General features: G+C 27.4%; 2 protein-coding genes across 4 annotated transcripts; both read left to right on the top strand.

The window, feature by feature from the left end:
• Window positions 1–27: 27 nt before the first annotated feature.
• LOC114119575 (probable cytosolic Fe-S cluster assembly factor AGAP009023) lies at window positions 28–4,946 on the top strand. Of its 3 annotated transcripts, XM_027981166.2 has the most exons (10): window positions 28–94; window positions 1,124–1,219; window positions 1,287–1,356; window positions 2,177–2,320; window positions 2,816–2,924; window positions 3,209–3,367; window positions 3,627–3,875; window positions 3,939–4,155; window positions 4,214–4,371; window positions 4,562–4,946. In XM_027981166.2, exons 4-10 carry the CDS (start codon window positions 2,294–2,296, stop codon window positions 4,792–4,794), a joined length of 1,152 nt encoding a protein of 383 aa, XP_027836967.2. In that variant the 5' UTR covers window positions 28–94; window positions 1,124–1,219; window positions 1,287–1,356; window positions 2,177–2,293; the 3' UTR covers window positions 4,795–4,946. The 3 variants fall into 3 exon arrangements, with proteins under 3 accessions (XP_027836967.2, XP_027836966.2, XP_027836965.2); XM_027981165.2 differs by lacking the exon at window positions 1,287–1,356; XM_027981164.2 differs by lacking the exons at window positions 28–94; window positions 1,287–1,356 and adding an exon at window positions 899–1,066.
• A 2,769-nt stretch (window positions 4,947–7,715) lies between these two features.
• LOC114119578 (apolipoprotein D-like) lies at window positions 7,716–12,619 on the top strand. Its single transcript, XM_027981169.2, has 4 exons — window positions 7,716–8,408; window positions 8,708–8,841; window positions 11,616–11,818; window positions 12,417–12,619. The coding sequence occupies exons 1-4, from the start codon at window positions 8,259–8,261 to the stop codon at window positions 12,554–12,556; spliced, it is 627 nt and encodes a 208-aa protein (XP_027836970.2). The 5' UTR covers window positions 7,716–8,258; the 3' UTR covers window positions 12,557–12,619.
• The last annotated feature ends 384 nt before the right edge of the window (window positions 12,620–13,003 follow it).

Genomic DNA, 13,003 nt, shown 5'->3' with positions numbered 1-13,003 from the left:
TTATTCTGTGCTAACAGCTAAAACCTGACTGTAGTCTCGTACTCTCGTATGGGTATGGGTATGAAACCTGTGGAAACGGAACTTTATGCATTAGGTAGGTACTAATTGATTACCCTATTACCCATAGGTTAACCTAACCTATGTTTAAAAATCTAGTTCAATAAAAATATGGGTATGTCTAAATCTTATTATAACATTGTTCTTTATTTTAATAATTATTTATTATTATTATACAAATTTAATTTTAATTTAAAAATTCGGACATTTAGCCCGATTTAGGCATAAAAATATGGGTAGGTATTTGAAAAAAAGGATCATCAAAATATGGTAAAAAAAGAGCCCCGTAGGTACCTTTACTTCAATATAATTATGGAACGCTTTTTTGAAACAGGTATCTATAGACTAACCATGTACCTATAGGTAGTAGGTACTATGTATTAAATTATATACAACAGACAAATGACAATTACCTACAATGTGAAATGCAAATTTTAGCTATACTTATATATTTTATAATAGGTAATAATACATGTTCATTTATATAAATTACGATTATAATTTATGTTTATAATAAAATTATGTAAATCATAATAAAAACGAATAATGTATTTAGTTAATAGGGGATTATTTTCCTAGATTCAAAATATGTTAAGTATAATATTATAATAAAAGTATCGACATAACAAATTAGATATAATTTGTCATTATTTTCGGCAATGATCTAATTATTTTTATATGAATGATTAAAATTCAAAATAAATTTATATTCTAAATTATCAATTATTATTTTCCGTCGATAGTCAAAATCATGAATCACGACTTTGGATATAAAAAAAAATAGTATCTAAAGCCGTGGCTAAAATTAAAGTGTTATCAGTTTATCACATAATCTGAATAATCTGATATTATCAGTGAAGTTTATATTTATTATTTTTTAGTTCTACAATATTTTATATTCCTGATTCTAAACTTTAAGTCAGGATTCTAAAAATTCACAATGATCTCTTCGGGATTTAGTGGTGCTTTAAAATTAACCGATCTAGATGATTTTATCACACCGTCCCAGGTTACTGTACTTTAAATTATTATTATAACATTTATACTGATTACTAACGTTTTGTAGGAATGTATAAAACCTGTAAAATTTGAAAAATCTGCACTCGGAACAGGGGCAAAAATCAAAATTGGAGATGATGGTTCTTATGTCCAAGAATCCAAAGTAATTGCTTAAATACTATCTATATATATTTAATTTACTATTAAATAATGTGATGATTGATTTGTAGGTACAAGTGTACAATATATAATCCTGATGAGTGATGAAACTATTTCAGAATTTGCATAGCCTCTCTTACGGTACCTATATAGGCATAGGGCTATATAAATATATAATTTAACTTACTATTAGTGAAAAGCACATTGGAATTATAACTAGCATATAAGATTTTATTATAAATTACCTAATATCACTTAATTAAATACTGATCAGTAATATAAGTATGATAAAATTGAAACTGCTTTGAAAAATCTAGATATTTGATTACTTTGCCTAGTATGAGAAGATTCTGCTGATGAGAATTGATACATTTTGTATATCCCTGCATATAATCTAGCAATAGTTTTCTCTTAAAGATCATCTCATCAACAAAGCAGTACAATAGGGTTATTTGGAATGGAAATCTCGGTGATAGCTATGCAATCTAAATATTAAGTTAATCCTAAGTCTTAATCGTTGTCAAAATTATCTATATTATGGTCTTAAATATTATCAAAATTAGAAAATGGTAAAAGTATATTTTCTCTTTTGCGTATAGACATTAAAGACATTAAAATAGCATAGTACCACTCAATGACTCCATGTCCAGTACCAGTAGTTGAACTACCTATGTTTAATAGGGAAAATGTATATTATCATCAATCAGAGCCTCATCTGAAATTATAGTATTGTCTATTTAACTAAATTTTAAGTATTTTCTGGTTTAAAATAAAGTAGCCTAAATTAATGACAAAAAGAATAGAAAAAAATTCTTTAAAGAATATTAATCTTACCTCTAACACGTAGATACTATTAATTCAATTTTTTTAAAAATTATATCTTTATAAAACTGCAGATTTTGAAGTCATTAACTAGATGATTTCTTAAAATATTAACACGAAAATGTTTTAATTTTTACAGAATGGTAAAAGCGAAAAATTAAAACAGGTTGAAATTTCATTGACTGATTGTCTAGCATGCAGTGGTTGTATAACTTCAGCAGAAACTGTTCTCGTTCAACAACAAAGTACTGATGAAATGATGCGTGTTTTTGATGCTCAAAATGTAAGTTAAGTTATATTTATATAGTTAAATCATAAGTGTATGTAGGGTATACAGCTTCACACACAAAAAATTTGTGCCCATTTTAAATTTTTGATTGAAAAATTGTTTATCTATTTAAAACTGATAACCAGTCATTCATTATCGAGTCTATAGTTAATCTATTCTATATCATATATTATACATAGGCAATATCTCTTTAGTCTCAGCCCTCAGGGAAGAACTAAAGAAAGGTTTGAGTCAATTTTTGTCACTTTTTCGTTATATTTTTGTCCAACATAAGTTTTTATGTTATTTTTTGGTCTTAATTCTTCCTTTAGTTAGGTCCTAACCTTAGGATCAAAGATTTAACTTATTGAATTATAGAGTAAAACAAGTAAGTAGTAATCCCTACTAAAATAATTCTGCATACCCTATGCAAAATTCCTGCTCACGCCTATGACTTATATAAGATATTTATTATTATTCTTATAATATGTAATGACTCTAATATTCTAGGTACTTGATACTAAAAAATTCATAGTTGTTACTATTTCTATACAATCTTGTGTATCAATTGCGACAAGTAAAAATATTACAGTCGAATGTGCTGCATCAAAATTATGTGGTAAGTTTAATTGTTTTTAAGTGATTTAATTATAATTAAAATTATTTTAATACTTATGTGATTATTATGAAACAGCTATTATGTTTATCTAACTATTTTATTAGGTTTTCTTAATTTAGTGTTTTATTAACTGCAAATGTGACTCTCTTAGTAAATATGTCTTGCTTGCTTAATTTATATAGGCTGAAAAGTTAGGTATCCAATCTTTGTGATATACTCTATTTTTAGTATTAGACATTAGTATTATTGTAATTTGTCCTATTTATGATATTCAAACTTAATAGGGTATTTCAAGAAATTGGGTGCTGACTTGGTATTGGATATAAAACTTGCTGAAGACTTAGCATTATTAGAATCTCAGAACGAATTTATAGAAAGATATAAATCAGCTAAAACATCAAAAGTTCAGAAAATATTACCGATGTTGGCATCATCATGTCCAGGTAACATAATTAAATCTAATACTTTAACTATACTCTCTCCCGCGAGATTTAATGCTGCGTGATACTGACAACTAGTCAACTAAGCGCAATCCACTGCAACATATTACGCGTATTGTGTTCTCACTAAATTCTAGATTGTGACTTCCAATCACTATACACAGAGAATAGAGACCTCATTCTTTATTCAAAAACCCGGCATGTTATCTCGTTAGACAGAGTATAGTAACTGGTGTTCCAATATTAATTATTTTATGTTTAGGTTGGGTGTGTTATGCAGAGAAAACTCATGGGAATTTTATACTACCATACATTAGTCGTGTAAAATCCCCACAACAAATAATGGGTTCATTTATAAAAGATTTTATTTCAAGTTTGAGAAATAAACCTAGATCTGATATATATCATTTAACGGTTATGCCTTGTTTTGACAAAAAGTTAGAAGCATCAAGAGATCAGTTTTTTGACGTTGACACTCAAACTAAAGATGTTGATTGTGTGATAACTTCTAGTATGTATAAATCATTAAGATTATTATAGAACATGATAGAATAAATTTCACTGTATATTTTAGTTGAAGTGGATGCATTATTGATCAAACAAGATATTATTTTTGATGACATAGTTCCTGTAAATTTTGATACAGTGATAAATAACTTAACACAAGATAATTATAATTTAGTTACAAATAGTGGTTCTGGATCTGGAGGATATGCCCATCATATATTTTGTAATGCAGCAAAGGAATTATTTAATATAAATATTGACAAAGTAGAATTTAAGCCTCTACGGTTTGTACTGAACTTAAATTACACTTATGAATTTAAGTAATTTATAAATCTGTTATAGGAATATTGATATGAAAGAAGCTACATTAGAAATTGATGGAGTTGTTGTTCTACGTTTTGCTATAGCCAATGGTTTTAGAAATATACAAAACCTTGTACAAAAATTAAAAAGTAAAAGATGTCCATACGACTATGTGGAAGTGATGGCTTGTCCTTCAGGTTTAATACATTTTTTTTTATCATTAATTTAATAAAATATATAAAATTATACATAACAATTTTTTAGAATTTAAACCATAAAATAAACATTTTTTATTTTGTTTGTGTTTTACAAATACAAAATAAAAATATATATTATAAAGTTTTAGTTAATATTTATAATATTTAACTACTTGATTGATTTGAATAGGTTGTTTAAATGGAGGAGCTCAAGTGAAACAAGTAGAATTCAAGCCAAATAGAGAATTTATAAATGCATTAGAGAATACTTATAATGAGTTACCTAAAAGTAATCCATTGGAAAATAACAATGTAAAGTATTTATATTCAAATTGGTTAAATGAAAACAACAAAAATGATCATTTATTTACAACATATAGAGAAATCAAAAAGAATGATCAACCTTTAAATATTAAATGGTAGATAAATTATAAAATAATAATAGGGTAATTTTTAAGTATTATTATTATTTTGTATGTTTCTCCACATTTTTTTTTTTTTTTGGTATGCCAATGTATATTTGTTTGTGGTTATTTTAATATTAAATAAATGTTGTATCTAATGTATCTATAAAATATTAGGCTTTATTTATTGAGTAGTATTTTTTATCAATTTTTAACAAAATTGTATACATCATAGAAATCCCAGATTTAGGGATGGGCAACTGGGGCTATAGCCTCAAGGCTTTTACAAGAGAGGATGACTTACAGGCCACAACTAACAATAAAATTATCTAACAACTTAAAATAATGATTCATAAAATTCATAAAATTATATTTGTGAAGTAATCAATTTTTGATGACTGCTTTGATGATTAAATCAGTGGTGTAACTAAGAAGGATCAGAGGATACAGGTGTGCACCCGGGCCCTGTTTACTTAGGGGGTTCGAAATAATACATTGTTTTTTTTTTTTAATATTTTAAAATTATTATACGATTTTAAATTAATAAAATATGCTGTAATATTTTTAAAAAATGTATAAAATAATTTTAATAAAATGAATGAGCCTCCCCTCCCTCATTCCTCACTATATCATGTCTGGCTGTGAAGAAACTATTGAAAATTTCGATCCCTGACCATAATTTTGAAATTATGCCAATACGCCACTATTAAATAAAATATATATTTTCATCTCATAACAATTTTATAAAATAAATAAATGGGCATTAGTAGATTGATATAAAAATATTATTTGAACTTCTATTTTTTCAACTTAGTTGATGGCTAATTACAAAATTCTTAGAATTATTTTATTGTTTCGATTAAATAACAGCTGATATATTAATTTGTTATTTTAATATTTTTTTCTTGTAATACATTGTTGAAACTCCCGAAGAAAAATGTTTTCTTACATTTATTTAAAAAATGATTAGGGCCTTCACACCTCAAAATCTGACTCTGTTATATAGTTTGTTACACTTTATAACTTTATGACCACAAATGACAAGGTTAACAAAGCCGTTACTCTGTTTTACGCAGGAGTGCAAGATAATTACTATTTCTATCTACAATATAGGCTTATTGATGGCTGACTCTGTAGATAGATAAACGGGAGTTGTCTACTTGTCTGATCACCAACTGACAAAAACTGGTAGTTTCTGAATGTTGACTACGTTGCCTAACTTAAACTTAAACAGAGTATAGTATAGTATTTCACTAATACACTGTACGATTTGTCACTATTATTATCTTACATAGATACTAATAGTTAGCGCATTCATAAATTAGAACTAACTATTGATGATGACTGATGAGCGTATAGGGTTCAAGATAGAATGAATTTTAATATTTATTGGGTAAGTAAAGATTCAATACATTTTTGTTTTATATTATATATTTATATACCTATTAAAGATTAAACAGTCATATAATTATTAATTATAAAGTTTTTTAAGACTTAAAATTGTATTTGAATAAAATAATTCTAGTAATTTTTTTAGTTCTTAAAATTAGAGAATTTTTGGACAAGTAGAATTTAGCACAATTTCTAGTTTTCTTAAAACTCAGATAAATTATCATAAAATATCGAAAAATGACCTAAACTCGATTCCATGATAGCTAAGGCCCTAAGGATATAGGCATATATCACAGTATACTATATGTCTACAGTGTCTACAGTGACTCTACACTCTATAGTCTATACCCTATACACTATACACTAAGACGTCTAAAGCTAAGAAAAAAGTTTTTATAAAAAAAAAAAAAAACTAAAATGGATCGTATCTATTACATACGACAATTCGCTTGGAATTAAAAAAAAAAACGTACTCCATAAATCATTGTTACCTATACTTAATACAATGAGATTTAAAAGGTATACTGTTTACGGGGGCCGTAATCAGAGAAGAGTATGAGGCCATGAGGGCATAAAATATTAAAAACCATGCTTCGTAAAAAAACAACGAAAGAACATAGATAATGTTCTTACCAAAAGATTTAATAATAAGTCAATTCACTCTTAATATATAAAAAATAATAACACACTATTGAAACTGATGAACGAAAATTTATTACGTCGTACGTAGATATATTATGTAAGACGGAGACAATATCACATGCGAGTGCGATGTCCTTATAAAAATAATAATTATTAATTATACCTATTACTTTTTATTATATTGTTAATTGTTATGGTCATGGGCGTCCATAAGTAACATTTTAGCTGCGGGTTGGGGTTAAAATAAAAATATTCTCAAATGTAAGGTCATAAAGATAATAATAATATTTATTGGGCTACAAGTTTTTATATTTTTTGTCCAGGGGAGAGAAGTGCCCTATCTTGCCCTCCCCCAATGGGCGCCCATGGTTATGAATATAATATTATTTATACATGTTATGAAGAGAACATCGATAGACGAGTACGATAATTATACGACTATACAAATGTGTATACCTATTTAAATGTTTACTTTAAAATGTGTTGAAATATTGAAATTTCTTTCTAAAATTTTTACAGTCTATGACAACAGTGTATGAGATAATAATATGTGCCGTCATGAAAAACTGTCGACAGACCACGACTCGGATACACGATGGAATCGGCTCTAAATAAGTATACAGGCGATCCGGCGAAAGTGTTCGTACATAGTATAATATACGTATTTTATATAGAAAAAGGATACTATTGTTTTCAGTCGGACGGTAGGAGTAAAATGCATATGTGTGTGTGTGTGTTCACGACGTTCACGTCACAACATTATGTGTGCCAGCGCCGGAGAGATCATATCGTATAATATTCTGTACTTCGTCTTACGATTATACTATCGTTCGTAAGTGACACGCGTGTATAATATGGTACTAGGTCCCCTGCGTGGTACTACAAGTCTGCAGCCAAAACCCGTTCACCTGGTATAGATATAATAATATTATTGTAAACTACAGTTTATTACCTACCTAATAACCTACCTAAATATAATATTATAATAGGTATATATATATCTGTCGGCCGGTTGTCCATCAGATAATATTTACCCACCTCTAAATTATACCATCACTCGAACCCGCGTGTGCCGCCGTCGGAAAGAACTATGTATCATAGTATATACAGTCATTCAGTGATTGGGTATTTTTGAATCGAGAGGGAGCCCGCCGCGATACCACCAGCACACCTACCTAAATATATACATTTTTTTACGAACCCGTACGAGAAAACGCCGTGACTAATATAGGTCCACTGTCTATCGACGGCGGGCACATGGACCGATGACCTTATACATTTTGTATTGAGTAGGCATCCAACCGTTTATAATACTATTATAATATTATACCCAGCTACATAGACGGTGCTGTTGCGACTCGTGTCCCGCAAGACGCGTATTACTAATATTTTCCGATATAATTTTATTATTGTTTTACCGAGTTTTATAGTACCTAGGTCTAACGCAATATGTTCGGTGCAATTTTGTTCGGAACGTGTCGAAATAAAATGTTGGTTATTGTTACATTATTATTATTGCCGTTCGGTGTTTTCGTCGGCGGTCAAAGTCTGGGAAAATGTCCGAAAAAGGAGACTATGATGACATTCGATCCTAAAGAGGTAGGTGGTGCAATATACAGTTAACTACTTAAAGCAGCTAACGAATAACGATTAGATATTCAATGATTGCAATATATTATAATGTATATAGCTATGTATTATAAAAGAATTAAAAGCTTTATTATAAGTACCTTAGTATCTATATATCTATAAATAGTAATCATGACGTGGTTTTGCGGTTTACCTTATTGTAATTTCCAGTGATTTCCAGTGATTGGTGACTGGAAAGGGTAGCGAGCATCCCTCAATTTTTCAAAAGTCCGCTGAGAAATAATAATATTGTTGGAATTACTTTACAGTTTGCTGGGCAATGGTACGAAGTAGAGAAAACGTTCTACATGATAGAGATGACTGCTAGTTGCACGTCTTTCAATTTTACTTTAAACCCTGATGGAACATCATACAAAGTACATATTGGAACTAAAAATAGAATGTAAGTGAATAACCGAAATAATATATAATAAATAATCATATATTAATCAATAGATATACCATAATTTTAAATTTACTTGTAAATTCAAAAAAGTCTGTATCTATTAGGTAGACTGCCAAATTTACAAATTTACTCTAACCTTTTAAGTACCTAGGTAACTGTTATAGTTTTAAACTATACTCTATAAAGGTTGTTATTATTTAGTTATATTTACATAATATATCATCTAAGTATTATAAAGGCACAGCTATCCTGGTATTATATATTAAATAATAAATACTATTCATAATAATATTTATAATCAAAATAAGAAAGTAGCTAGTTATAATAATGTATACCTAATACTTATATATATATATATTATATGATGTATCATATTTTTGTTTTAAATTACTAAACATTCTTTTGTCCTTGAAAAAAATATATAGTTATATTTGTATGATACATTCCGAATAAAATAATATAGTATTCTGTTTTTCGAAACCATAAAGCTGTATTGGATTATCAAACCGGCATGCGATAGTCAAGGATCAGGATAAGACTAGAATGAAATCCTTATAGATGTCATCTTGACTATGTGGCCGCGTCTTGAGAGTTAATAGACTTAAGAACCGTTTTAAAATAATAAATAAACGATATATCTAATTTCATATTTATTTTAAATAGTATACTATATTGTACCTATATAGGTAATTATGAGTAATGAGTAATGACATAACCATTCTGTATAGGCTAAACAAATAAATAATTAATTATTAAATAATAATAACGTATAAAAATTGTATATTAAATATAAAATCTCCAAAAAAATGTTAAATTTTATTTGTATTGAAAAATTATATTTTTTACATATAAAAACTAATAATAATTATTGGTGCTGTTATAAATTAAAATTTTGAATTCTGAGCAAGGTTTGATTCTTTACTTTAATATATTTTCTGATATTCCAAATCTAGATGATACTTAAATTTTTTTTAAATATCTAGGTATTTATAGCAAATAACTGAATTTTTACATTATCAAATTTTCACAAAATAGATTTTGATATTATTTAAAAACAAATTATCTATATGCTGGACATTTTTACCAAATTTTTATATTAGCATTTTCTATTGCATAATTTTCAAAATATTTTAAATATTTTTAAGCTACCTATTTATATGTATTTAACTTAAAATTCATTATGATAAAAACTATAAGATATCTTTTTTAAAAATAGTTTTTACAATAATTGTACATTTTAAGCTGGTAAGTATAATTTTTTCTAAAAACACGTTATATTTTTTTATTGTTATGTCTAAGATAAGCGTCATGAGTTAATTCTTAAAGACTTAAACGGATCATCCCATTGTTTGTTTTTTAAAACATTCTAGTTTTTTAGACTAACGGTAAAAGAATTTTTAATTAAGAACAATATAAGCTTAAAATATTAAATAAGGTACCTCATAATTTATGTTACTGGAATTAAGGAAAAAAAAGTAAAGCGTAATTAAAAAATATTTTTTATGAGTACCTATTTAAAGTTAAAATTTTAATGAATAAATTAGTTATTCACGTAACGCGTAAAATAACGATTTTTTATCAAATATATTCTCATTTCGTTGTACTTAATTCAAGAAAGAATTATTGTTGATGTTTGACATTTGTGCCAATTATTTACATAAGTATTTTTTATGTATATTGTATAATTTGAATACAATATAGTATATACAATATACATTATACATATAACATAATATAACAAAATCATTTGACTCCTTTTTAGTTTTTTAAAGATATTTGAAATACCTGATTAGTTTTAATTTTTTTTTTTTTTATAAATGTCGATTAAAAGTTTTCGCAAATGGTTGAAAAGCTTTAATTTCAAAAATAATTTAAGGTTCCTCATAAGTTGTTATTTAAACTGTTTAAAAATATTAAACACATATATTTTAAATAATAAAATAAATTCAGTTTTCGCAATAATTAATTCGTAACATACCGTAACGGTGTAACACCAATATTATTATTTTAATATAGCTGTATCCAAAAGCACATCATCATGGAATATATTGTATACCTACTTTGGGTTATGGTTGATCGCTAACAGCTCAGTTCAGTTCAGTTTCGTTCAGAAATATTTTTCACATGCAATGATTTATCATTATCATTGATTTTATACTTAACACATTTATACATTACAGTAACTTACTCGAGATACACTCGATACCTACTGTTATAATATTACAGAGTGATAACCTACTTCAGTACTTTCCTCCTTTGTTTTCGTACTCAGAGTAATAGTATATTTAAGACACTTAACTAGGTTGCTTTTCAAAATAGTAATACTCACCCGTACAGCCATAGTTTACCAGTAGAGTATGAAAAACGGGAAAACGTCCGTAAAAATAAACACATTGATAGGTCTAACCTATTCCCGTCTAGTTAACCGTCACGATTTGAAAAAAAAAACAATTGTTCAAAAACTACCTATATATTATAATGTTGAAAAAATTTAGTTTTTGGATTTCGACTACCGTTCTATTAAGAAACGTCGAAAAACGTAAAAACGTAACGGTTAACGGAGTGGCGTGTGCCAAGATTAACTGAACGGGTTATAGCAGTATTGCCAATTTGTATAGTGTATATAAGCGGCTATAGCCGTATTTTTTAGTATCAATTCATGAGTAGCTATATAAGGAACCAATAAAGGTGTATTTATACTGTTTACATGAATACCAAATTAATTTCGATACATCATAGGTACACCTAAATAATAATTATTTTATTGTCAGAACGGGAAACCCGAATATATTTTCCGGAATGGCGACGCTTGTATCGAAAAGCAAATCCGTACTCAATTACCAAGCTGAAAGTCGACTACCTGGGCTGTTTTCGCGTATGATACCCACCACCGGCTTATATTACATCATGTACTCGGATTATCGCAACTATACTGTCCTGTGGTCGTGTACGAGTTTTGGACTTTTCCACACAGGTAAAGTAATTTGAATGTACCTACCTACTTTTATATCCTGACATATAGATTATTATTTAATGTCTTAGTGTCTTTGGTGTGCGATGGTACTTGTAGTATCCATATAACCGTATTGCTTACCTATAGAAATAATAATCAGTGGCGTAATTATGAGGGGGGGGACTTATGTTTATTAAAATTATATGGGGATTTATCCCTCCCAGATACTTTTTTTTTGGCGAAAAAAAAAAGAAAAAGAAAATTGACTTGATATAATGATTTATGAAAAATATATTTAATTTAATTTGATTATTTACTTTATTGTTTTTGAAAAACATTATTATACCATTGACCTCATTTAATTTATAATAATAAATGAATAAATATCTATGATATTAATGGTCAATAAGGAGGATGTGAGGGCAAAGCCCCACTAAATACCAAAACGATAGAATAAACTTAGATCCCAATTCCAAATTACGCCACTGAGAAATATAGAATAGGTACCTAAATATTTTAATATTAATAATAACAATAATGCTCAGTTTATTTATTGTAAGAGCACAACACTGTGCATAGGAAAATCTAATTTTAAATGTTAAAATATTATTGTTTGTAGATATTATTTGGATTTTGGGAAGAGAACGAGATCTCACGGCAACATCCCGGGCTGAACTATACAACTTATTATATGAATTGAACATTAATCCCGATCGATTGATATTATCTAAGCATGAAAAATGTGAAGAATTTTTTTAATTTAAGTTTAAAATGAAACGCAGACATTTTAAATTGAAATAAATATGCTAGTCAATACAGTAAGCCAAATTTAAATAATTTGTACCTATGCTAGATTAAAATATATAGGCGCATAATACAATGTAATATTATAATATGTATAATTGCAAATACTACTTGACTAATATAATATAATGTAGGTAATACGATTTAGGTAAATTGTTGAAAAAAAACTTGTACCTATTTTTTAATTTGTTATATTGTGTTCGAGTAAAAGTAAAGTCATAAATTAGTATACATAACAAGTAAAAAATTCACATAATTATAATAGATACTGTTTTACAAGAAAACAAAAATTTTATTTTTTAAAAGTTGATACTTATTATTCTAATGTATTTATAATATTAATATCCTCAGTTTTTCAGATAATAATGTATGATGATAATCTACATACAAATTTTCAGTATT

Source organism: Aphis gossypii, chromosome 1 (assembly GCF_020184175.1).
Source record: "Aphis gossypii isolate Hap1 chromosome 1, ASM2018417v2, whole genome shotgun sequence".
NCBI classification, from domain to species: domain Eukaryota; kingdom Metazoa; phylum Arthropoda; class Insecta; order Hemiptera; family Aphididae; genus Aphis; species Aphis gossypii.
Note: the sequence above shows the minus strand (reverse complement) of the source record. Positions and strands in the feature narration are given on the sequence as shown.